The 27,515-nt window shown below is 38.3% G+C and overlaps 1 protein-coding gene across 1 annotated transcript in view; it reads left to right on the forward strand.

Annotated features, from left to right (window-relative positions):
* RP1 (RP1 axonemal microtubule associated) overlaps nt 1–27,515 on the forward strand; it is a 357,923-nt gene that overhangs the window by 234,684 nt on the left and 95,724 nt on the right. Inside the window, exons 18-19 of the mRNA XM_032316308.1 lie at nt 15,465–15,616; nt 18,694–18,848. Of these exons, the coding sequence (XP_032172199.1) occupies nt 15,465–15,616; nt 18,694–18,848 (307 nt within the window). The remainder of the gene's footprint in view (nt 1–15,464; nt 15,617–18,693; nt 18,849–27,515) is intronic.

Consider the following 27,515-nt stretch of genomic DNA (forward strand, 5'->3'; position numbering starts at 1 on the left):
TACTGAAAATGTGTGGTTATAAATCTATCTCCCTTACCAGATTATAAATTTCTCTACAATAGGGACTATGTCATCATTTTTATCTTTGCAAACCTTGTGCCTTGCATAGTGCTTACATTTTTGTGCTAAAGAAACGTTTATTCAGTTAAATTGAAAATTGTATGCAATCGACATTATGTCCATCCCACAGATGAAGAAATTGAGATCGAGAGTTTTACAATAATGTATTTTATTTAGGTTGCAATAGCCAGGACACCAGTTGAATTCAAAATGACTCCCAAGCCAATTCTCTCTAATGCTACCTGGATTAAGAAATACTCTTGGGACATTTCAAAAACTAACCAAATATATATAGTCTGTGGGTAGGTTTGTTTCTTGTCCTTGAACTTTGAATGTCTATGTTGTAGTTTATAATCAAACAAGAGAGGATTTTCAGAGTAGAAGCAAGTTCTAGACTCACTGGTACTTTTCCTTAAGCTTGTAGAAATAGCTATATTTGGCTTTGATGAAAATTGCTTTTTTTTTCTTTTTAAAATAAGAGCCCATCTTTGGGTGCAGCTCAGAAGATGCTGGCTCCCAGTGAGAAATGTGTGGTAATCAGAGAGCTGAGCATATGTATGTTCTTTATCTTATTCTTTCATCTGACTCCTTCTGCATATTTTTAGTCAAGTCTCGTGCTTTTTCTGTTTCATATTCTGTCTGTGGAGTCCACTAGTGGCTTCTTGAGAAGACTTCATTGCTAGACTCTGAGAGGTTCCCTGAGAGCTTTCCAATTATTAACAACAACAAAAAAATGCATTTAATAAGGAGAAGAAAATGAATTTTTTAATGTGCTTAATTTTAAATACTCTGCTAATTGTTTCTTCTTTGCATGTCATTCAGATTGAAATAAGAAACATTGGAAAAATATATAAAATCAGGCTAGGGCCTGATGGGACTAGCAAGCAGCCTGAGTAGAGCTTACAGAGGGTAATGGTTTTTATTTTGTGTTTAATATATTTACTCTATTATGAAAAGAAGGAAGTAGCCTTTTTAAAGCAATAAGAAAGATAATGTATTTTATCAATTGTTTTAAATAATGTGAACACAATTTTTGTAGTTATAACATTCTAAACAAATAGGGTTCATCTTTGTGAGGTTCTTAAAAATAGCGTTTTTATAGTTATACTTAGAAAGGTAATCTGTGTTTATGGAAAAAGATCTGAAGAAAAAGTCAAGTATAAGAAAAAAAACGAGTTGTTACTCATTGATAATTTGATGACCACTGGGGTAGTTCACTTTCTTCCAGTCTTTTTTCTACAAATCATTCTCTTTAACTGATTTTCTTTCTCTCTACATATACATACACACACACACACGTTTGTATATAAATGTATATATTATATATTTATACATGTAAAGATATGAATATAATATATATGCATATTTACACATACACATATATACACACATTTATGTATATCTCACCCCTTTAATGAAGTTGAATCATGCTATATATATACTTTGGAATCCTGCCTTTTCTTTTTTTTTAATTTTTTATTTACATCATGGCAGTAACAATGGCAATAATAATGTGTTTTCTGAGTTCTTACCATGTGCTAACTGCCTTCCAAATACAATATTTTTGTTACATAAGCAACTCTTTGATTTAGGTACCGTGAGTATCCATCTATATAGATGAGAAAATGGAGGCTCAATAAACAAATGATTTGGCTAAGATCACTTAGTAAGGGTCTTATTGTGTGTTAGACTCCAAGGATGGAGATCTTTTTAAAATTACAATTCTATTTGAGTACAGTTGGTACATAATGTTACTGAGATCTTAAGCACTATCACTGGGCCTTAAGTTTGTTTTCAAAAATAGATGACAATTAAATTTTTAAAAACCATGAGATTTCTGTATGGAAGCATAATTATTGTGGAGTCAGATGCTATGGTTTGATTTCTAAAACATCTCTGCTTTCTAGCTTTAAATACCGTGCATGGTGGTGGGTATTAAGAAGGGCACTTATTGCATGGAGCAGTGGGTGTGGTGCAAAAACAATGAATCTTGGAACACTGAAAAAGTAAAATAAAACTTAAAAAATATTTCTTAATTCTTATCTGTGATTTTTATTATTGTATCCTTGATTGTATAATGAAAGTAAATGAGAAAATGTTAAATTCACTGAAATGTATATTGCAGCATTTCTCAGCACATAACTAATGCAATGAAAACTAGTATTCTAGTACAAGAGCAGATAAGTATGTTCTCTTCAGTTAGACAAGAAGTATTTTCTGGGCACCTAATAAATGTCTTCCATAGTGCCAGATGTTGTAGAGAATGGGAAGAAACCATATGTTGGCTTTAAAGTTTCTCTATTCAGAAGCGTTCAGAGGTTTCAAAGGAGAAACAGAAAGTGACGCTTGAGGAAAATGCAATACCTACGGAATCCACAAATTTTAGCAAAATTATGAATTCTGTACCTGTGAGTTACTGGGAAAGATGAGTAAGACATTTTAGGAAGGAGCTCCCCAGCAAGTCTCCCCTTATCGGCCTGTAGTCATTAGCACTTGTGCTTTCTCCAGGGCCTTTAAGTGAGAAGAGCATTCAGAGGGGTAGCGATATCACTATGTGGTGCTTCTTCAGTGGGCATGGAAAACAGCCCCAAGAATGGCACTCCAAGGAGGGAATGCTCAGTCCTTGGAACTAAAGGAGGCATCATATACCCTTGGGTTGGAGGCATAGGTTTCTGTGAGGAATAAATAAGTCAAATCAACAAATGAATTGAGCAACTAGAACTATGATTAAATCATCAAAGGACTTTTCCTATGACTTAATTTAATTTTTTTCATTTTAAATTATTTTCAAATTTATAAAAATATTATGAGAATGGAATAAAGAGTGAACTTTACCCAGAATCCAGTTAACATTGTACCCCATTTACTTTATCATTCTCTATTAAAATATCTCTGTGTGTGTATACCTGTGCATGTTTTTCAATCATTTGAGAGATAGTTACAGATACACTACCTATGGACCATTAATTTTTTCATTGTTTATTTCCCCCAAAGAAAAATCCAGTCCAGGATAGTGAATTATATTTAGTTGTCATGTTTCCTTAATCTCCTCCAATGTGGAATTCTTCTGTCTTTCCTTGTCTGTCATAACCTTGATGTATTTGCAGAGTACAAGCCCATTACTTTGTAAGATGCTTTCAATTTGTGTTTGTCATGATTAAATTCAAATTATTCATTTTTGGCAGAAATTCCACAAAAGGGGTGATATTCCATTCAGTACCTCCTGTCTAGAGGTACATGGTATCACTTTTTCCCATGACTGGTGATACTCACTTAGAGTAGTTGATTAGAGTGGTGTCTAGCACAATTCTTCAATGTAAAATGCTATGTATTTTGTATTTATTAATTAGTGATTAATTAATAGTATCCTGGGGGGAGACACTTTGTTCTCATAAAATTTTTACCTGCTAATTTTAGTATCTATTGATGATCCTTGCCAGAATCAATTATTGCTAGAATGCTTGCCAAATGGGGATTTTTCTGATTATGCCCTTCCTTCTCCATTTATTATTTGGTATTCTATAGCAGTGTAGAACTTTCTTTTTTCCCCAACCTAAAAATTTTATTTAATTTGTACCAGCATGAACTTAATGGATTCTTATTTTTTTGATGTGTTTAATCTGTTTTTAATCATCCCTTATTTTGATGCTAAAATCATCCCTCATTCATTTAGTGGAAGACCATTCACATTCCTATTTTCTATTTCCTTTCCTGTCACCATCCATACTCTGAACACTTCTTCACTTTTTTGGCAGAAAAAAGGTATTTAAGTCTCACCTAATACTTTCTTCTGTTTAGCCCTAGTTTCCTTTAATGGATAATGACATTTAGGAACTAGTATTTGTAAGACACACACAGAGAAATTACTTTCCTCTCTAATGCCCACCTACAGCAGCCCAGGGGTCTCTTCTGGTATGAGAGACTGACCATGCTTCTGCTTTCAAAGATGTTCCCAGGAAATAGTTCTGTGGTGAAATGAGTTCGTGAGACACTGACTTTTTCATTCCTTTCTTGGAGATCTGGGGCGCGTATAACTGTAGTGAAGGCTCCCAGATGCCCTGTGGTAAAGAAAACTGTCTTAACAGCATTTCTAAACTAAAATCACCATGGGACCCATATTTTCAGGTAAAATCTATTAACATTACTTGAGAGGAATATTGTGCATTACTATAGGGATTTGAGGCATTTTGGAGACAATTGAGGAAAAAGATATGACCTGGAGGCAGAAGCAGTAGGTCACACAAATTTTATTGTGAAAGCCCTTGACAGGTTTGCATGCAGGAAATGCCCCTCATTGCAGGAGTCTCTGCATAGCCCAGGGTGGGAATTGCTACTCGGGAGGGAAAGAGGGTAAAGGAACTCCCAGGGGAGAGCAAAATCTGAGAGGGGCCTTATGTGTCTGGGTTTGTCAGCAGAACAGTCTGGAGTCTCTGTCACAGAGCTCCAAAGAGCAGCAACAGCTTTGGGCCTCATCACAAGGCCCTATATTATCAATAGTTAACAGCTGTTGGGTGAGGTTTTTGTGGGATTCGCAAAGCAGGCAGGCTCTAAATGGCTGAAGACTTGCTTGTTTGGGCTATCTTTTGGGTGTGTGTGGTAAAATCATTTGGGCTACTTTTAAACTTAGAAAATTTGAGTTTGCCACCAGCAGGCTTTTGCACTAATGTGTCTTAGCCTGCAGTGAAGAAATGAGCGATGTAAGGATGAAGGTGCAGAGGTCATCTTTCAGTGATACAACAGTTGCACACTGAGGTGCATGACTTATGTTTGTATGAATTCAATCATAGTTAATAATAAATAGGGGTCTATAATTTATATGACTTGAAAATGACTAGCCAATGTGCTAATGCGCTCTTTTGAAATCTCCAAGCCACAGAGAGTTCTGGGAGAGAGAATCAATGTGAAATCCCAAGGAACTGCTTTTAACCTAGAAGCAGCTAGGTGAACTGTTGGATTATGATGGTCTATCTGAGAGGAAATGGCGAACTCACTATAGGTCTGGCCTTAGCCATTGCCATGATACAGACTAGAATAAACCATGGGTTCTGCTTTCAATCTGAGTGGAGAAGCAAAATCAAGTAGCAACCATACAATAATTAGGAGGCAGTTAAAGGTCCAACCCTAAATCTAAAACCTATGGATTTCCAGTAAGAAAAATACGTGCCCTAGAGGTACTAGGAAGCTTTTGTGAAGAGGCCCTTGAAGAGTAGAGAGGGATAAGTAAGGGCAGAGCAGGGAGAGATGGTTAGTAGAAAGGTACTTGGAAGTTGCCTATTTCAGGTATGAGCACTGCCCGTGAATGATCATGAAATGTGCATAACTACATATATATGTCTAATGACTTTTCCTCAATGAAAGGGAAAGTGTCTATTTGCAAAGCTCAAGTATTTTGTGTTTGAATGGTCTTTAAATAGCTTGAATTTTGTCAGACACAAGTTGCTTGACCTAGTTTAAGTAGAGTCAGTTGATAAATGCATTGACCTACAGATCTTCCATCATCGTGTCTTGCATTCCTACTCGTGCATGTGCGAAGAATTCTGTGTGCATGACTATCATCTCTGTCTGATAATTAAACCCTAACCATTATCTGTTTTCTCAGTATTTCACAATTGCTGTGGAAGTTTATCCTGGTGCAACATAAAGTTTTATTCAACTGCATGCATTGCCAAGTGAAACAATTTAGTAATCTTTGTATCTTCTGTATATTCCTCTTAATAGTTCCCCTTTCTTAAAGGACTTTTCCTTTTTTTTCTTTTTTTTAACCAGTACTAGTATAGTCCTAGTGAAATTAACTCTATATTTTAGGACAGATCAAGACCAGGGTAATTTTCCTTTTGTATAGTAATGTGTCTGAGTGGTAGGAAGAGAGTGACAGGTCTGTCCTTTTTGGACTTGAGTGCTAAAATAAACAATAACAGATGCCTAAAGGCATATGCAATTGTACTTATATTCAAAGTACTTCATGAAGTGCTATTAGAGCACCCACTACATGAAAGGGGCTCTGCTGGAAGTTTGAGCAAGTCCACCTAAGATGTGGTACTGGTCTTTAAAGAGTTTATCCCATAATTAACCCAACTATATACCAGACCATGGCTTTGTTCTTTTTAGAGTTTTAATTTTAATTGTCATATCTACCTGAGTGAAAATGCCTCTCTCACTGTATATGTCTTTCAAAATATCTATTGCAGGAGCTAAATTGATTTCTCCCAACTCTCAGGTTATGAGCAGAAAGGTGGGGTAACCTGACTGAGGTGTTATAACCTCTGTGTTGAACTCTGATGTGTTATTTCCGACATTGTAAATACTACCATACATCTCTTGCAGTCAACTATTTTTAGTCTTTGAACTAAAAAGACTTTAATTACTTAGATAAAATTTCTTAAAGTAATCCAGGAATTTTAGGTTTCTAAGAAACCAAGAATGAGTTTGAGTTCTTATGTTAATGTTTTCTTGTGATATAATAAATATTTTGCTACTGTAAATCAGCAGGGGGAGCTCAACAAATGAACTTTAGTTTCTACTGAGGCCATTCCTAAAATTGTTTCTATTCATTCAGGAAATTAAGACAAATTCTGAAGATTTTATATGACAAAGATACTGTCATTCCTTAAGCACTTTGTTTGTTTTAGAAGGGAATGAGAGTATGTTCCATTGAAGAAATATTTTTGGGAACTCACCCTTTTTCTTTTCCCACATCTATCCTAAAATAAAATTTGGTTTTGAAGCTTAATATCAGTGCATTTTTTTTTTTTCTCAGCTATACTGGCATTTTTATAGTACTCACATTTGGCAGCTCTGTATGAGAGCTAAAGCAAAAGTCAGGGCTTTGGGTCTTTTTACTGTAAGTAGAAGGAAGTATAGTAGATGATGCCCCAATCTGAAAGCCAAAAAGAAATACTGTTTTTAAAGCCAAAAAGAAATACTGTTTTTAACCCCCCCCCAATAATTCTATCATAATCAAAGGCTATTTTCTATGGTCTGTGAAATCTGAAAATTAACATTTAGATTTTTAGCAGGGATTGGCTGTCCCATTTCATGATGCTTTAGCAGTTTGGGGCTGTTAGTCTTGTGGTAGATTTTTATATCCTTCAGAGTATGAAAGTATTTTTTTCCCCTTGATCATACTTTAGATACCTTTTTAGAGGTCTAACTTGTTATCTCAGCCACATTAACTGGTTGTGCTATTTAACTTCCTAAATACTGGTGTAAAATATTAAGCCAAGTCACTAAATTGATTCCAGGTGACAGTTAGCCCCAAAATAGGATGACTATAACTGAACATAATCATATAGCAATTAACTTTCAATATTGAAAAACCTAAGGGTACAAATTTATTTTAGGAAATACTATCATGTAAAACTAAATTATTTTCGAATCTTGGGGTTTGTATTTTTTATTCTCTGGAATTGACTTTGACTATTTAAAATTCAAGTAAGAAATCTTAGATGTGGAGTCCAAAAACTTGAAAGATACTTGATTTCTAAAGAGTCTTTTGTTTGCTTTTTGTCAGACTTCTCCCTGCTGTAATATAGGATTCAGAAATACTTACCCTGACTATCTACAAGGTGTGAATATCAAGTGAGAAATGAGGCAAAGCTTAATCAGAGCTTTTCATTCCATACCCAGCTTGCTTCTGCCTCAGTCTTACTCATTGAGTAGAGGTGTCACCATCCAACTAATCCAAACCAGAACTCTGTACTTTTTCTGGATTGTTTTATTTCTTTAGCCCAGTCAAGACCAAAGGCCCTCCTCCTGACTCTTCGCCCACTGCTCTCTCTCCAAGTGTTAGACTCCCTCTGCAGTGTGGGCTACATACGTGACTTGGATTAATTGACTTAAATAGAATAGGAACTATCCTGACACTTCTTGATTCTTCTGTGCCTTTGAATTGAAGTGGGTCATAGGTTTAGGTGCATTTGTTGTTACTTTTATACTACTACTTCTTGATAATATATGATAACTTACTTGATATGAGCTCTAGGCAGTGCTGGGGGGAGCTAAACTCGGTTAAGAAATTACTTTCTTTTCTTTCTTTATTCCTTTTTTTTTTTTTTTTTTTAAGTCTAAAGCATTTTGTAAATATTTCCAGTTCTTTTCCATTTTTAGTTAGTTCTTCACTTCAGGGTTCTAGAAAGAGCCACAGAAGAGAAAGAGTGAGTTCTAAAATGTGGTAAGAAAAATGGTTGCTTTTGAGGATTTTCTAGTTCAATGAACAGCAGGAAGCACCAGCTTTCTCTTCTCACAAAATCTCCAGTCAAATGTTTAATCTCAAAAGACTCCAGCAGTTTATAGAAACATCCTAAAAGGTGTGCCAGCTTATTTGAACCAAAGATAATTCATGTATTTGATAGTCCCTCAGTCAGTTGTAAATACCTTAGTTAATCCTTCTTGTACAGTCCTTATAACAAATAGGGTGTTACCACAAGGAACAGAACCAGAAATAAGGAGGCTTAGAGTCAAGCTTACTTTGTGTCTGATTTGCAAGAACGCTTAGCGTTCTTCTCTGAGAACACATTTAAACCTCATTCTATTTTCATATTCACAACTCTAAGAAGGAAATACTAATGACTGACATCAGTACTTGCTCCCCTGCTTGCAGGAACAGATCTAATATAATACTATAAATACTTCAAGTACTCAAAAACTATGTCAGTGACTATTTGCTTTTATTATTTTTTTAAGAAACATTGTCTCAGTCGAATATGTAATAAGAATAGACGTAGTACACATTTTTTGTTTTATGGAGCAAAGGTTTATGACACTTCAGAATGGGATTTCTAAAAGCATTTTTCTTAACTTTACCTTAATACATCTTTATGTATTTTTTATATACATCTTTATTTTCTTTCCCGGGTCCAGGAGACAACTAGCCACAAGTTCAGTTCTCAGAAAGGACTGACACTTGTTGTATGTCATTTCTTATCCAAGAAAAGATAAGATTAAATTTAGGGTTACATAATATATATGAAAAGTATTTCATAAACTAAAGTAGATAAAACAAAGATGGTGGTGACCATCTGTGCTCATGATCCGGGGTGTCCCAGCGACAGTTGTGACCCTACCTCCGCCCCACTTGGACCTGACTCTGACTCCACTGGGTGTCCTGGTTGGCATTAAAGATAGGCATGAAGGACAGGTAGGGAAAAGGCTACTGGGCCATCTCTGAAGGGTTGAGTAGGTTTGACTTTAGTGGAAGAGGTAAACCTGTGGAGAGGTTAGGGCAGTCCCTGCTGTTTTCGGGAAATGGACGTCCTTTTCCTTATGTGCTTCTGCCTGGTGTTACAGAAGACCGGAATGGGAACCACCTCAATGAAAGCATGCAAGGATTATATAGATAGGAATCCAGGAGACTAGAAGTACTGGGGAGCTTTCCTGGGGGGATAGGATAGTGAGGGAGGGGTGAGAGGGTAGCTTTCGAATTCCCTCCAGGTGAGGGATGGTGTTTTTCTGTATGGCCTTCTTCAATGATGAGCTAGAAAATCAGGGTAGAGCCCTGACGAGAGGAAGCAGGAGAAGCTACTTTAGGTTGGCTTACAGAAGGAGAGGAAAAGTAGGCCTTTATCTGTCTTCCCAATAAATCCTGGTCAGCTCATCTTAGTAGAGCAGGAGTAAGGGATTTAGAATAGAAATCTCTTCCTGATAATGAAATGAGCATTTGGCTGAAGTTTTCCTTAGGTAGTCTCCAGGAGGATGTTAGAGAGGTGGAACCACAAATAATCCCAAATAACAGTTAAGAATTCTGATCACTAATATCTGTGATTAATGGTGATCCTCCTCTTCCTCCTAGCACCATCTGTACCAGTAAACATTTATTGAGCACTCAGGGTATAGATAGTCCCTTTTAATGTTCATATCATTCATATCATAACAAAGTAAATAATAATATTATCATTTTTTATTGTACTATGTTAGTCACCATACAGTACATAGCTGAAGTACATAATACAATTATCCCTTTTGAGGATGTTGAGTTTTTTGAATTGACAATAAGCGATTCCCTGCATCACAGAGCTAGCACATGGATTTGGAAAGAAGTATCTGACTCTCAGGCACATGTACCACTCTCTCTTACTGCCAACTGGGCAAATCAGATGTTCCAGATGAATATGTCTTTCAATATTCCTAGATATAGTAACCCACACTTGAGAAAGCTCTGCTTTGGAAAGTAACTTTCTATTTCTCTTTTCTACAAGGTAATTTTATCTCACTTTATTACATAAAGCACTCTGGTTCTAAAACATTCATTCTGCAACCTGGCAAGACAGAAATATGCCAGTTTTGCAAATGAGAACCTGAAGACCACAGGTCATGTACAACTTCTATCCATGGTCATAAACCTAGGAAGTAGCAGGGCCAGGACATAAATGGAGGTCTTGTGACCCAAGCTCAGGCTTGTCCCACTTGAGGTAAATCTTTCACCATGTCCTGCAATTAGCTACTGTATGACTGAGCTTATGCATTGTGGCCATCCAGGAATTTTGGCCTTTATACTTTCATAATTAAAGTTTACTACTCATCTTAATACTTTAGTAATTTTAAAATAATTTTATAACTTTAATAATAGAAAAAATTGTGACAATAAAAACAAACACAACTGGAAATAAGATCTATGAATGAATGTATCTCTCTTAACCTAAATCATTCTGTTGAATTATTGAATTATCTATTATAAAATATTTATCTTTCTGTCCCAGGATTTTTTGGCCTTAGCACTTTGACATTTGGGACTGTATAATTCTTTGTCATGGGATCTGTCCTAGGCATTGTTGAATGTTTAACAACATCCGTGGCCTCTACACACTAGATTCCAGTAGCACCTTCACCAACCCCCAGTTGTGACAACCAAAAATGTCTCCAGATGCTGCCACATGTCCCTGGGAGGGCAAAATTTCACCCAGTCAAATATATAGAGATACTGCTGTATCTCTATATTGCTTAACAAAACAAAACAAATTAATGTAGATTTGTTGTTTTTTATGTTATGGCACCATTGCTTTGAAGGTAAATGAAACTCATCCAGAGGCCTCACCCCCAAAGGCTTTTCAGTGAAGTTAGTGGGATTGCGCTTAATTAACTAAAATGATTGAGACTTTCTCAATAGTGAGTACTTCTAAGGATGAGGGATGGTGGTGGTGCCTTGGAAACCAGAGGCTTCTTGCCAGTTCCACAAGAGAGTTTAGTGTGGAGGAAGAGCTTGTTGGAATGTTAGATAGAAGGATTTTGTAAAAACCTTATGCTTCCTGGGGAAGGTTTCAAATGCAGAATCCAGAAGACTCCCATTCATCTGCTTATGACCCTCATTTATCTGAAGCACCCACTAGGTTCCACCTGAAATTATTCTTATTGTATCCTAATCTTCACATTATCCTTAACTCCCACAGAACTTAGTTTCTTTTAATAAGTGTTTATGCAAAAAAAGAAGTGTTTATTGATATGTTGCTTTAATGTAGTCTTGTATTATTTAATACACTATATACACTAATTATACACACTACACACACACAATAAGCACATTAATATACACACTAATTCACACTAATACACCTCCACATATAATCGATATACTCTCCTTGATGGTAGAGGGTTTTTTGGTTAAACTCCCAACCATAGCCAGTGCAGTGCTATGATTATCGCCATAAGAAATGTCACTGCAAGGAGGTCAAGGGTCTGTGTGTCACTTTTGGGGGTCATCTGCACGGAAGCACTTGGAGGAGCTGGAAATTCCCTCATACCCTCGGTTAGCTTTTTTTGTTTAGGAATTCTGTTTGCTTGCTCTTTTGAGGAGCATCTTACTTTATATAGTTCAGGAAGTAATATCTCCTTTTATCCCCAATGAAGAGAAAAAAATCATAATAGGATTTAGGAAGGGAAATAAAAAGATTAAACATCATTTCTCACTTGCTATGATTTTAGGAACAAGGTGGCTCGTGAGATGGATCTTCAGCTGTGAGATGTGGGTTACTCTTCTTTTATTCATCCACCACTCCTGTCTGTCCAATTGCCAAGTCAACAGCCTCTGAGTTTCAGGACCACTGGGGCAACTGAAGTCTTAAAACTTCAGACAGATGGCAAAAATAATTTTATTTGAGCACTGTATCTACTTTGGATTAAAAAGCATATGAATCTTCACGACTGGTCTCTATCTCTTAGTATTCCTGAATTTTCTATCTTATTGGTATAGAAATAAAGCATGATATGATTCAGAGAGGGGGACATTTCCAAATTTAATGGAATACATTATATTAATCATGTTTATATTTATTGATATATTCATATGTAAATATGGCTAATGTAAATATGAATTATTTGTGCAGTTTATAAAAAGTTTTGCACCTTTCTTATATATAATCTCATCTAATCTTCACAACAACCATGTGAGCTATTTTATGGATGAAAAAATGGATATTTAAAGTGGGTATGTAAATCTTTCATGGACAAACAGTTGTAAAATGGTAGATCTAGATTTTGGTCCCAGATTTTCTGTTTGCAAATCCAGTGTTCTTTTAATGGTCTCTTGCCTGGAGCAGTAAAGACACAATCAGGCTTTAGCGACAGATGCATTGATTTAGTTTTATTACTTATGTCTACAAATACCCATTTTCACGTAGTTGTTTAATTAATCATTCAATCAAAAAACAACCTAAGGACTGTCTTGTGAAATCTTGTGGAAGAAACAAGGTGATTAGGACATGATCCCTTCCATCAGGTCAGTCACATATTAGGTGCTAAGTCTTAGTCATGATTGGGTAGGTTGCCATGCATTACAAAGTAGGGTCGCCTAACCGAGACCAGGGGCTCACTGACCCCTTCTCAGAATAAGTTCTATCTGAGTTGTGTAATGCAGGATGGGCATTGTATGAAAGGTAATGTATCAGATGAAAGCTGTTCTATGTACAGAAGCAAGTGTGCACAGAAACACTGGGGTGAGAAGGAATGTGGGCAGTTGGGGAACCATAACAGATTAGTATGACTGGATTTAGGATGTGAGGGAGAAGTCTTCATCAAGTTCAGCTGGGTCTGATTATGAACTGCTCATCATTTTGAGGATTTTGGACTTTGTGCTATAGTTAGGAGTATTGAAAAAGTTGTTGGCAGTATACACAATGATCAGATTTCTATTTTAGAATGCTTTCTGTTGAAACAGCCGAAAAGCAGGGTTTGAAGGGAGACAGAATGGCAGCCATCAGGTTATGAGAATAAGCCACCTGGGAAATAGTGGGGCCTGCTCCCAAGGCTAGGAGGCAGAGGAAATTCAGGAGGCCAGAGACTTATATAGAAGATGAACTAGCTTCTTCAAGGGAGCGGGGCACTTTATCCACTGTGATTGGAGGAGAGGCAGGCAGTTGTGACATTCCTTCTGGAAGCCTTTTGCTGAGATGTTAAGGGGAAGATAAAATGAAGAGAGCCTTCTTGTGAAATGGCCACCAAGGAGCAAGAGCGGTGAGGAGTCTGTTGAGAGTTCACCAGTCTGGGAGGCAGAGGCAGCTCACCGCCTGCTGGAAAGTGAGGCACTTTGGCTGGGCAGCTGAGGGCTATTCACAGTCTATGGCTACTGAATGCATTTAAAAGACATTGGCAGTTTTCTAAATGCTGGGGTGTGCCTGCTTTGGTGACTAAAATGAACACAAAATCTCTTTTGGAGTTCCTCCTATAGATTTCTTCTTTAGCAACTGCTGTCATGAAATTGAAAGCTTTGAAGCAGAGAGAGTCCATTTCAAATCTCCAAGCCTCCACTTTCTTATCTATAAGAATTTGTCCAGTCTAATTGGTGATGGTTAAAAGAGATCATCAAGACAAATCACGTAGCATAATAACTGGCAAATAATAAGCAACAGTCCCTACTACTACTACTATTAACAACAAAAACAACAACAAATGTCGGAGTATGAAGTACATTTTAGCAACCCCTGGGGTGCATCTTGAAGTTCTATGGGAACTGGAAATCACACAGTTCAGTCATTGTTTCTTCTAAATCCAGGTGAACATACAACACACAAAGAGCAAGAAGACCCTAGATTTTGTGATAAATGCATGGTTCTTTCAAATGCAAACTGAGGGGGATGTTGTCTGTGAGCTTCCTGCACTACAAAAAGGACAAGCCATTTTTCCATGTGTGTTATTAATTTTTAGTACCACATATTGTGTATATAAATTGTTTTATAGTTGCTTAAATTTACTTCTGAACTTAGTTACAGAGCATTTTTCTACCTTTTTATTATTTATTAATTTTTAAAAAAGATTTTATTTATTTATTAGAAAGAGAGAGCATATGTGCACACAATGGGGGAAGGGGAGGGGTAGAGAGAGAAGCAGATTCCTCACTGAGCAGAGAGAGAGCCAGACCTCTCATCTCAGGACCCCAGGATCATGACTTGAGCCAAAGACAGATGCTTAACTGACTGAGACACTCAGGTGCCCCTATTTTTTCTAGTTCTAAGAGGGTTGTTTACCCTTGAGAAATGACTTTTTCTGTTAGACAGCATGGTCACCGGTAGAGCTGGGATTAAATGTGATCTCAGAGGTTCTTATGGTTCAACTACAGTTGCAGGGGCTAAGGCTATGAGAAAGATATAATGTCAGGTCTGGACCTCATCTCGCTGTCTGGGTCAGTGACCACCTCAAGCCATCACCTCACTTTTGATGCATTTTCTCATTCACACTTACCTCAGTTTAAACTTAAAACATCATGTACAATAACATTGCCACCGTTGCCACTAAAATACTAAGCATGTCATACATAGAACAGGCTTTTTTTTTTTTTTTTTTTTAAGATTTATTTATTTATTTGAGAGACAGAGAGAAAGAGCGGGGCGGGGGAGGGGCCGAGAAAGAGAGAGAGTCTTAAGCAGACTCCATGCTGAGTATGGAAGCCGATGTGTTGCTCCCTCTCACTACCTTGAGATCACATTCTGAGCTGAAATCAAGAGTTGGACACTTAGCCAACTGAACCACCCAGGCACCCTAAGAACAGCCTTTTTAAAAAAGTCTTGGGTGCCTAGGTGGCTCAGTGAATTAAAGCCTTTGCCTTCAGCTCAGGTCATGATCCCAGGGTCCTGAGATGGAGCCCCACATTGGACTCTCTGCTCAGCAGGGAGTCTGCTTCTACCTCTCTGCCTGGCTCTCTGTCTACTTGTGATCTCTGTCAAATAAATAAAATCCTAAAAAAAATTCTTTTATTTCTCTTATTGAAAAAGCTACAGATCTTCTAGGTATAAAAATGCCCATTCATAATTAAAGTTAATAATTGAAAAAAATTAAAAATCTCTCAATAGTTACAGAAAGTCCAGATAAGAGGAATTCTCATAAACTGCTTTTCCTATAGCTTAACCCATGGATCCAGGTTCGGTTTGTACGAATTCCCAGCTAATGAATTTTCTTTTTTTCTCTCCCCCTTTTTTTGCCAGTAGTGAGATACTATGTTGATGTCCATACTGGGCAACTGAAGCAAGCAGAAACAGAGTCTGAAGTTTCCCTGTGTCTCTGTGGAGAGAGGGGAGACTCCGGTCTTAGACTGCTGGACAAATCTAATATGCCAGTAAAATTTCAAAGAGGACAGGTGAGTCCACACAGATAAATTTCCCATGTGTTTAACAATCTCCCTGAAGGTGGATACTTTTAATTGAAAACGGAAAGGTGCTTGACACCCTTCAAGTTTTCATTCTAGAACATGCTTACCACAACGTTTCCTGACTTCCTAATATCCTTTGTTTTAGAATTTCTTGAAAGAAAAATGGGATGCACTAGACTAGCAGTGAATAATAGAACAAAGAAAATTACATTAAAATTTCGTGATACTATAAGAAAAAAACGAGATGATATTAGGGAAAATATATATAAACATGCCCTGTTAGAACTGAAAAGTACAAAGTATTATTCTAAAAGGTCAGGTCATAGAAGGGCCATTATAGTACATTTCACATAGGAACACAATAGACTTTCTTTAAAACATCTTGAATGGAATCAACTAAATTATTTTCACACCTTAAGCCCTTCACTATTTCCTTTTGTCTATATATATATATAACCCTGAGTCTTCCTATATGTTACATGTTTGAGGAGTGGCAGTGAAATATGTAAATACATGATCAACCCAGTTAATTTTTAATGTTATTTTGTTATGTATAGAAAGAAAGCCCTATGTGGGGTCTGTCTGTAACTAAAAATAAGGATTATGTAACCCTAGCATATATTTTTCAGAAAGAAAGCTCTCAAACCAGTTTGAGAGTGCTACTTCTCAAGCTTTTTTTTTTTTTTTTAGTTCGTGAATTATTTTGAAACAGAGATCTTAAAGATCACCTAAGCTTGTCTTGTCACTGAAAGTTACATAGATGCTTTCAACAGAGTGAAGAAAGCTGAATCTGCTTTGGATGAGGGAATAAGCAAAACTGTGCCTAATTTTTGCCATCACACATGAATTAATTTTGAGTAGAACAAAGTTTTAGATGTCATGATCTTATTACTATTATTATACCGAGTGATCAGTGATGTTCTCCCCAAGGAATCCTCCTAGCTTTCCTTTAGTCCCAGATTCTTTCACCTTGCCATTTTGCTATATATATATGATGATGGGAGCTTCATCTCTCCTGCTTGTCTGCTAGTTGGTCTATTAGTGTGCAGCATCATGTGAGGTTGCATGTTAAGATTTCACAAGTCATTTTCACTGTTAATCTTCAGTTCATTACTGTATATAACATTTACCAGAGAATGGAGAAGGGGCATTACAGATGAAATTAAAATTGGGCAGGAGATATAATTGTAATCAATGTATAGATAAGTAAAAACATGGGTTTAGTGGTATGTTTTGAAGTTCAGAATCAGAGATATAAAAGTATTTTTCTTCCTTGGCTCATTTCACATTTTTCTATTTTTCCCTCAATGCATGGAATGTAATGGGAATGCCAAATGATTTCAAGAGTTTTACAGTTGAGAAACTGTGACAACAACCTTTTAGTTTATTACCAGAATAATTTCACACCAGCCACAGCTCACATCCTTAGCCACTGATTGGGCTGGTTATTGTCATATTCCTCTTCAGTGTCCAGTTGTGTCATCAAAATGCAGCGACATATGTAATAGACCCAATTTAATTCTATCTTCAAAACTAAAGTTACTTGAAGAAACAAGAAGTAAACAGGAAGTTGATTTAGACAATCTTTCTGGAAGTTGAAGTATCATAGTTTGGATTTGCTTCAAAGCAGACAATTAGACAAAGACTGGGTTACAGTAATTTATTTGGGAGGTGATCCCAGTAACTATCTTTGGAGTGAAGGAGTTGGGAAAATGAGGCAGGAAAGGGAGAAAAGCCATATAGGGACATTAAGGAGCTGGAACTCCTTCTTGCTGGGAACCTTGAGAAACCCTGCAGAACATCCCTCAAAACTCTCCCACAAGAGGGAAGCCCTCAGGCAAAGAGTAAGTGTAACCTAGAGGGTTGAGAAAGAAAGCTGTCAGCATGCCTAAATTGTCTACCAAAGCAGCAGGAGAACTCAGAAAGGGACCTGGAAGACAGGGGCTGGGACATCAAGCACATCTGCAACAACTGGTGATGTATATTGTGAAATTGTGCATTGTAGAGGCACACTGGGAATTCAGGCACACCCGAGAACATGTACAATCATCATCTTGTTTGCAGAAATAGCATTGGACTAGTAATGTTTTGAGTTTAGCTTAAAAATTTACATGAACAACAGGGAATCAAGAGTTAAAATCCAGGTAGTACATCTTCATATACAGAATTGAAATTTAACCTGGTGATGATGTAGGCAGCTGTTAAGACAATGTCTCCCATATACACTAGGCTTGCATTTTAACCACAAAGTAGGGTAACGGTAGCTAATAATCAACAGTCATTTCTGGGAACATTGCAGACTTAATTAAATTCATGACCCTTTCCTTAGGTAACTTTAGGAAGTTATTCTCAACAACAATCTATGGGGAAGTGAGGTGTGAAGGAATTCCTTTTATTCCAACCAGGATAGCATTTACTTTAGATTCTACATCTCTCTAGAAGTGTTGATGACTTTTTGACTTAACAAAGCAACTCTATTTAGGAATGAAGATTCCAGGATGCTCTTTCACAACAAACCCAAGAATGTGCTTTACATATTATTTACAGAGAGAAGTATAGGGGAGGGTTTGTTGAAGCACAGAGGAAAGGAAGAAAGGAGGGAAGGAGAAAGAGAAGAAAGGAAAAAAGAGGGAAGGGAAGAGGAAGGAACAGTTTGTTCCTACGTGCCTCAAAGTATCCATGGAAACTAAATATTTTGCATATTAGGGCTCATGGTTTTCAACCTGTCCACCTACTAAACTTTGTCACAGGAGCAGGAATCTGCATAAGAGAAGAGCCACAAACCAGAAGCCTTTGTATTAGGGTTTATTTTTTCCACTGGATACTGTTATAAATGGAGAAAATAAAACTGCAAGAGAAAAAAGCACAGAAATGTATTTTGAATAGGTAAAAGTAATTTGCTTATTTTTCTTTCTTTCCTTCTTATTCCTTTTGATGTTAATGGTAGTAACATTATTTCTTTTAAAGTATTGGGCTGCTTTTGGCAGTCTTGGGGTATTATTATTGCCTGCATTTGTCATGTGCTGTACTCCTATTATTTCTGTGGGGTTTGTCTCCTGCACCAGACTGATACATTTCAAGTGGAAACAGTGTCACTTGGAAAACTGCAGAAGGTGCTGTTGCACTGCGAGGCCAGTGAGGAATCCCAGTATTGGTACTGTGAGAAGGTTGTGGTCAGAGAACCTGGGACTGCATCGGAGTCTGTCTTCACCTGTGAAAGGTAGTGCTGGCCCCTGCGGTACTTCAGAGTGTGTTGCAACATGGATAATGCTGTGTGTGTGTGTGTGAGTGTGTGTGTGTTTTAGATACATGTGTTTTTTTTTTTTTTTTTGTCATTTACTAAGTATTCCATGTCAGCTCCACTCATTGATTGCTTGAATAAATAATCTATTGCTAAGTATTATAAAGAAAATTTATAATTTCATATTATTTTAATGTACTATATATCACAATAGGATCAGTTTTTTTTTTTTTTAGATTTTATTTATTTATTTGACAGAGAGAGATCAGAAGTAGGCAGAGAGGCAGGCAGAGAGAGGGGGAAGCAGCCTCCCTGCTGAGCAGAAAGCCCAATGTGGGCCTCGATCCCAGACCCTGAGATCATGAGCCGAAGACAGAGGCTTAACCCACTGAGCCACCCAGGTGCCGCTAGGATCAGATGTTTAATACTGGACAGTTTTATATCAGTCATGGGAGTATTTGTTTAAATATTGATTTCTTTACATTACTTGAAATTATAGTTAAAATTATAATACTTATAGTTATAGCAATTTTATAAGGGAATTAAACAAGAAGAATTTTAGCAAGAAATCTCAGAATAGAACTAAAGAAAGACAAAGGTTAAAATCTAGATAACTTGGACTTTCCCTTAAGCTCCATAACGAACAACAATGTATAAAATATAAGGTATAAAAAGTGTTATTTTGATACACTCATATCTTATAATGTGATTACCTTCATAGCAACATTTATACTATATAATTATAGTACAATATGGTCTATATTCATTACACTCTGCATTAGATCTCTATAGTCTATTTACTACACCTTGCAGGTGTGTACTCTTAAACACCATCATTCTTATCCTCCCATTCCCCATCCTTTGGGAACCATTTCCGACTTGGCCCTATTGCCTCCAGGTTTAAGCCTTGCTCTCTAGAAACTTGCTGAGACTCCTCTCAGGAAGGTCCCAGCTTCATCCAGCTTGGCAGTGATGCTTATCGTTGCTTGGTTCTCACCCCAGGGAAAAGGATAGGGTCCAGATCCAAGAATAGGATTGAATTAGATCAGGGTTCCACACAAAAACGCGACCTATTGTGGACATGGAGTAGGAAACTTGGGGCTCTATTTTGAAATTTTGAATCCTCAATGTTGGGGCCCTTCAGCCTTCTTTCCAAACAGATAATCAACAGGAAATGAGGCACCCCCCCAAAAAACAAACAAACAAACAAACAAAAAAACAAAACACCAAAAAAACCCCACACACAAAAAAACAAAAATGGCACTGGAAAATGCAGTCATATAGATTTGGAGACGTCAAAGCAATTACAAACTTTAATTACTAAACAAAAAGTAGAGTTTTGAACATAATGAGTCAATTCAACTAAAAATCCTAAAGGCATGGCACTAAAAACTACTACCGGTCAGAGATAACCGGGCTGTGACAGTGACTAGATGAAGTAGTGGCAACAGCAGTGGGCTCTTCCCTCTTTTCTACATTTTTAGCCCTTAAATTGAGTCAATTCCTTTACAGAGCACCTGTTTAACGCATCCCTTCTTTCCTGTTCTCATCTCCTCTATTCCAGTTCTGTTCTCGACTGGATTACTGTGGTAGTCTCTGGACTGTCTTGATTCCTCCTTCTTCACTCCTTCTGTGCTCACTACTTTCTAACTAATTTGACTCTGTGCTAAGAGGGCCCGTGTCTAGCTAATCGACCTCTTGACATTTGTAAACATCATTATGATTTTACCTAATCTTTTCATTTTTTTTTACTCTTTTTAAAGAATAAATTCTTTAGTAGTATTTTGTTGTATAGTTTTGTCCTAAATATTTTCAAGAAAAACATGTGGGGAAAATAGTGCCTTGTTCCTAAGGCAGTATTTTAATTGCATCATTTCCCTGTTCAAAAAATCTTCATTAATCTCTATTGCACACCATAAACCAAAAATAATCTATGATCTTTCCATTGAAGTCCTTGACTCCATTACCCCCTTCCAATTTGTTTTTTAATTGTCCTCTCACAAGGTCTTACTGAAATTAGACCATCTATTATTGCCAGAACAAGTTCTGTTCCATTTGCTTCTGTCTGTTGGAGTGTGCTAATCGTCAATCAAGAATGCCCTTCCTGGGGCACCTGGGTGGCTCAGTGGGTTAAGGCCTCTGCCTTCGGCTCAGGTCATGATCCCAGGGTCCTGGGATCGAGCCCCGTATCCGGCTCTCTGCTCAGTGGGGAGCCTGCTTCCTCCCTCGCTCTGCCTGCCTCTCTGCCTACTTGTGATCTCTGTCTGTCAAATAAATGAATGAAATCTTAAAAAAAAAAAAAAAAAAAAAGAATGCCCTTTCTTACTCTACTGTTTTTTCTTTAAGTTCTCATTCAAATTCTGCTGCTAGCATGACTTAACTGGCCCAACTGGAAATACTTTTCCTTCTCCCAGTGCTTTCTCTGAACTGAGTATAACACAGAACCCCCATTAGCTAAGGGACAAGTCCTGCTAAAGAGCACTGGGCTTCCCCTCCCCGCCTCTCCCACCCACAGCACAGTTTGGAGCTGAGGGGAGGAGCTAAGAAGTGATTCATCAAGGGTTTTCTTCATAAGTTCTTAGGTTCTGATATTTTTTGTCACATTAATATGGTTGATTTTTTTAAAATGTGAAATCTTCTCGGGATTCTTTAGCTTTATTCATTACCCTGTTCACACCGACATGTACCTACCATAACATTGGTGCTGCCCAACCCCCAGTCACCATTACCCCCACTGCCTCCACCACCACTCCCTGCACTACCTTTGTTCATGTCCGCACTAAGCCAATGTGCCTTGTCTGAAAAGAAGAAACATTAAGTGATGGCTTACTTTAGTTTCAATGGACTGAGAGTGAAACATTTTAATTACAAAATGCATTTAAGTGACCAGAAGTAATATAACAGATATGCAGTGTCCTAACATAGCAAATGTTAATATTTGATGATCTGCATGTAGTAATAGGTCCTGAAGAAATGGGAAGCAATGCTCATTCACACAATACCCTGATGAGGAAAATAAGTTGCAAAAATCATTCCTTCCTATCCGTGGCATTAAGAGATGAGGCAGATCCTGCCTTCGTAATCTTAAAGAAGCAGAAGAGTAGAGGCTCCAGGAATAGAACTCGGGCACAGCAGGTTCCTCTCTACAACAGAAGACCACTCAGAAGCTGTCCCTGGTTGCTTCTGTGCTATCAGCGCCTTCTCTCTGCATGTGAAAGGTCAAGGACAACTTATTGTAAGTAAGGCAGGTGTTGAGTCTGGATGGCCACTCTGATAGGAAAGGAGAACCATGCTGCACACAGGAGCCGAATGGACCTCCTTCTGTACTGCCTATCCTCTTCTCAGACCTGACGGGGAGCTGGCCAAGGTGGGGTGCTGGGTGCATTCATGACAGCTAATGAGTTCTGGGGTGTAGGCAGCAGAAATCCTCAAGTATATACATCACAGGGGAAAAGAAAAGAAAACCTCAGTATGCTCCTTGATGCTTCCTTATGGGGCAGGAATTTACAGCGCAGCTGAATTAGGACAGAGAGAAAGACCACCAAGTGTTCATTCCTTTTATAAGTTAAGCGGGAAAAAGTGAAATATAAAGCACCGCTACAGGAAGAGGATGCTTTTGTGCATCACAGATGCTTCCTGTGAGGATTCGCATCGCCTTTTCTTTTTTTCTTTTCTCCTCTTCAATTCAACACCCACATCCTTATGGTTTTATTTTATTTCTATACCTGAAGATTTTATTTTTCTGCTCTTTGTACGTTTAATATAGATGGAATACACACCACTGAATTTCTACCATTTATACATAAAGTTTGGCTACTCGAGGTTTGGAGCAAACAAAATTTGTCCTTAAAGCAGGCAAGCATTCCACTATGAATTGAAGTAAATATTCTTTTTACTGTTTGCATTAGCTTCCTACAACTGCCATAACAAATCACCATGAGCTTGGTGGCTTAAAACAAGAGAAATTTATTCTCTCCTAGTTCTGGAGGCCAGAAGTCTGAAATTCGGGTATCAGCAAGGTCGTGCTCCCTCTCAAGTCTCTGGGGGAACGATGTTGCCCTGTCTCGTCTAGCACGTCTGGTGGTTGGATGGTTGCCTGCAGTCTTCAGTGTGCTTCAGGGTGCAACTGCATCACTCCAGAGTCTGCCTCTGCTGTCCCGTGGCTGTGCTTTTCCTTCATTCATGTGTCTGTGTCTCTTCTTATATCAACACTAGTCCTTAGACTAGGCTCACCCCACTTTACACCTGCAAAGAGCCTCTTTTCTAAAGAAGCTCACATTCTGAGATTCTGTGTGAACATGAATGTTGGGGGGATACTGTTTAATTCAGTACACTATTTGAGGGGATTTCTCAAGGTACTGCAAGGTTTATTGGCATTAAATTAGAGATTTCTAGACTTTTCTGTATGTTACCAAACTTGTGCATGTTGTGTACACGTGTGTGTATATGTGTGTGTAGACTTTTAATAAGGAAATCACTGAGCACCTACCTTTTAAAGGACACAACGTCATTTACGAATATATTTGTTAACCCACCTGACCCAGGAGAGTCTAGATTCACAGATAGTTAATGGCAAAGTTCCTCAGTCTGAGGACAAGGAGGACCAAGAACCTCTCAATGTTACCTTCCATTATTCCTGACTGGTTTGGGAAGTGAAATTGGCATTAGCCTGTGGGAGCAGCTTATTTGAAATAAAGATCCACCTAAAGGCACTTCTAAATAGAAGGTGATTTATGGATGAGAAATTGAAAAGTTAAATACAAATAAATGATATTTTAAAAAACTATCTAACTTGACTTGTCAAGGCAGAACAGCATGACCTGCTTTGTCCTCTCTAAACCAAATTGTGGTTAGATAGGTAGAGCGACCCTGAGGCACATTATCCTACAGAAGAAGGACAAGATGCTACACAGTGTTCCTCAGAGCTGATATTGCAACTAATACTTTTAAACTATTCCAGCCTCATTTCTATTCAATATACTTTACTTTTTTTTTTTTTTTTTTTTTGAGAAAGGTTGAGATGATTTCTTCTGTGTAAAAGTGGAAGAACAAATACTTTTAAAAGTCTCCACTTTGGATAGAACAGACTATCAGCAAATCCTAGGTACTTTTTATACGTGGAATGCCACCTCCAGGGGAGGTCCATGTGATGAGGGAGCACGAGGCTGGCTGAAGACAAAGCAAAAGCTGGCGCCTTGTACCCCCCCTCTCCATCCGCTCCCCCTCAGTCCTCTGTGTAGCATCCCTCAGGCAGCCCTGACTGCCACGAACAATAAGCAAATAGTTAACTTACAGAGCTCACAATCCTGCTAGACAGGAGTCTCCCTTGGTTTACAAATGTCCTAAATCTCACTAACAAAGACGATTGAAAGCAGGATTGTGACATCCCACCAAAAAGTCTCCCAACTATCTTAATGTTGATGGCTGGTCTAAGGACAACATTGATCCAGCCGCAAGGGTTAGGCCTCCGACATCCTGGCCCGTTGTAGGCCCTCTTTAGCATATGAAAACTCCGTTGAAGCCTCCCTTCCCCTCACCTTCCCCCAACCACAAGGTACACAACCTGCCATCCCTCACAACCCAGGGCAGCAGCTCTTCCTGCCCACGGGTCCTGTCCCCGTGCTTTAATAAACCACCATTTTGCACCAAAGATGTCTCAAGAATTCTTTCTTGGTCATCGGCTCCGGAACTCAGCCCACCGAACCTCACCTAGGTTCTAGAACTTCATCACATGCTCACCATTTCATAATCCTCAACATGTAAAAGAGGGTCTGATGCTCCATTAAAATGAGTGTGAGCTCCATAGGCTCATGAGGCAGATGTCTGAGCAGAGCAGGTAAGAGACCTTCCTCACACCCTTGAGATAGCACCCTTGGCAGCTGAAGCCAGCCTTACACAGCCTGAGGTAAACTTTGCTCTTCTCTGCTCCAGGTCAGCCCTCAGTGCTCCTTTCCACTGGTGCTCTCCTCTTGGGAGTTCGCCCAACTCCGGATCCTCTCCCAGTGCCAGAAGTTTGGCTTTCACTCTGCTGACTGGTGAATTAACAAGAGGCTGTGTCCCCTCTGCTAGGGAGGTGTTCCTAAACCTTCAGGCTGGGCCAACAGTTCCTTCCTCAGCTTTACCAAAGCACATAATGTTAACTCAGCTCTTATTACCTGTTACTGTGTTTATGTATGTCTTTCTGACTTTTCCCAGGTCTCACAAGATGTTCCTCAAGGTCAGGTTGATGTCTCATATTTCTACTTTTACCCTCTACCCACCGTGTATCCCAGAATACAATAGCTTAAAATTACATGTGTATTCAGCTGAACCGAAGGGTATATATTAATGAAGACACCATAAGCACTAAGGGAGATCACATTAAATGAAGGATTTGGAATCAGAACATGGAATCTAAAAGGTTTAAAGATGTCTTAGTCTCACTAAGAAATATATAAACAAAATTACCACTTAATATTAATTTGAAGCATTTGAAGTATTGGGGTGCCTGGGTGGCTTAGTGGGTTAAGCGTCTGCCTTCATTTCAGGTCATGGTCTCAGAGTCCTGGGATCGAGCCCTGCATTGGGCTCTAGCCCTGCATTGGGCTCTCTGCTCAGTAGGGAGCCTGCTTCCCCCCCCTCTCTGCCTGCCTCTCTGCCTACTTGTGATTTCTGTGTATCAAAGAAATAAATAAAATCTTAAAAAATATTAATTTGAAGTATTAATACAATACCAAAGAGCTCATTCTTAGAATGAGGACAGGTTGAAAAGAAAGTCCAATATTCCAGTGGTTTTTATGCCAATAAATGGTTTATTTGCCTCAGGATATCTCAGTCTTGAAAAACTGAAGTTACTGGCTGATCAGCCACAGCAAGGGCTTTACTGCCTTTACTGGCAGAAAGGGGTGCGTTTCCTGGGTTTTCTTTCTGTGGCTTCAGGCGCTGGCAGGGCTGCATCTGATGCAAGAGATTCTTAACCAAAGCAAGGCTAATGATCACCTCTCTACTATTCCATTGTTCTTATTCACAAAGCATTTTACTTACTTAACTGCTTTATGTTAGCTCTGGTGTTTATTCTAAGGAGATCACCTATGAAAGTCCACGCCCTTAGAAGGTGGAAACCAAGATTATCAGGGTCCACAGGACAAACTGATAGTAAAATGTTGTAGGTGCTCAGGAAGTGTGTGCTATATTGGCAAATTTGTGAATAAATCATAAACTAAGTCGTATACAGAGCAGGACTTAATTCATGAAGAGGGTCAGGAAAGGAACGAGGGCAGCCCAGTGGAAACAGCAATCTTCTTTGGCATTACCATAATGGGCAAGTAAGTGTTCCACCCAGGCCAGCTGTGTGTAAGGTGTAGGTTTGTGGTGCTGTGTATAAAATGAGTGGATCCTTCCTATCTCCCCATGAATCTTTTAGGCTTCTCTTCCAATTCTCCCTAATAAGGTATATTTTGCTCCCTTCCTTAGACTTTCTCCAGGAGCATTAAACTGTCTTACCTCACACATCTTAGCCTTTTATTCTTTCTTCTCTTTAGTGAAATACTTAGCCTCCAAGGCCCAGGGTAAGATGCTATCCATGCCATGAAGGTGTCTCTGCTTGCCTAACTAGAAGTGAGTTATCTTTACTCTCTTTAAAATTCTCTAGTGCGTTACCTAGACCTTTATGCACTACTCACCACACCATGTCATCCTCTGTCATTGTTCATGAATGTGTTTTTCTCATGTACTAACTAGGTGATAAACTTTTTAAAAGTAGGTCTCATACATTTGTTTTTATCATCCACCATGGTTTCTTGTTCCAAGTACAGACTTGGCCAATACTTAAAGAAGGAATGAAGGAAGGAAAGCAGAAGTGGCAGCAAGGGAATGGGAGAGGAAGAGCAGGAGGAAAGACTAATAAAGAGCAATGGGAGAAACCTTAGAGGTCACCTCATCTTTACATGAGATCCCTCTATAACATGCTCAGGGGTGTTGGTAAAAATTGTTCATGTATTTCTTCATTTTGAAAATAATTCAGCTTATATATAAATGGTTTTATTTTCCTTTTCCTGGAAATAAGGGGGGAATGATGACTAATATAGATAAGAAAGGATCTTGCAATTTTGATAAAATACAGAAATGTAAAATACTACTTTTATAGGGAGAAAATAATAAAAATTATCATGAGACAGTGAGCAATCATCTAACTTTACTTATTTTTTTTCCCCTAAAAGAGGCCACTATTAATCATTTCTTGCTATTCTGAGCATGTATTTGTGCTGCTGCAGATTTCTGGGCTCTTTTTGTCAGTTTGAGCCATTCCTCAGTATGGAAGTGACAAGTAGTGATGGTGGGAAACTGACAGAATGAGGCGCAGGGATGAGTGTTGCTCATTTTGGGGGGTGGGGGTGGAGACATAGAACCTTCATTCCAGCATTTAGTATTTCTTCTGCCATTTTTTTAAATTTATTTTTTATTTATTTTCAGCGTAACAGTATTCATTATTTTTGCACCACACCCACTGCTCCATGCAATCTGTGCCCTCTATAATACCCACCACCTGGTACCCCAACCTCCCACCCCCTGCTTCTTCAAACCCCTCAGATTGTTTTTCAGAGTCCATAGTCTCTCATGGTTCACCCCCCTTCCAATTTCCCCCAACTCCCTTCTCCTCTCTAACTC

Source organism: Mustela erminea, chromosome 16 (genome assembly GCF_009829155.1).
Source record: "Mustela erminea isolate mMusErm1 chromosome 16, mMusErm1.Pri, whole genome shotgun sequence".
NCBI lineage: Eukaryota > Metazoa > Chordata > Mammalia > Carnivora > Mustelidae > Mustela > Mustela erminea.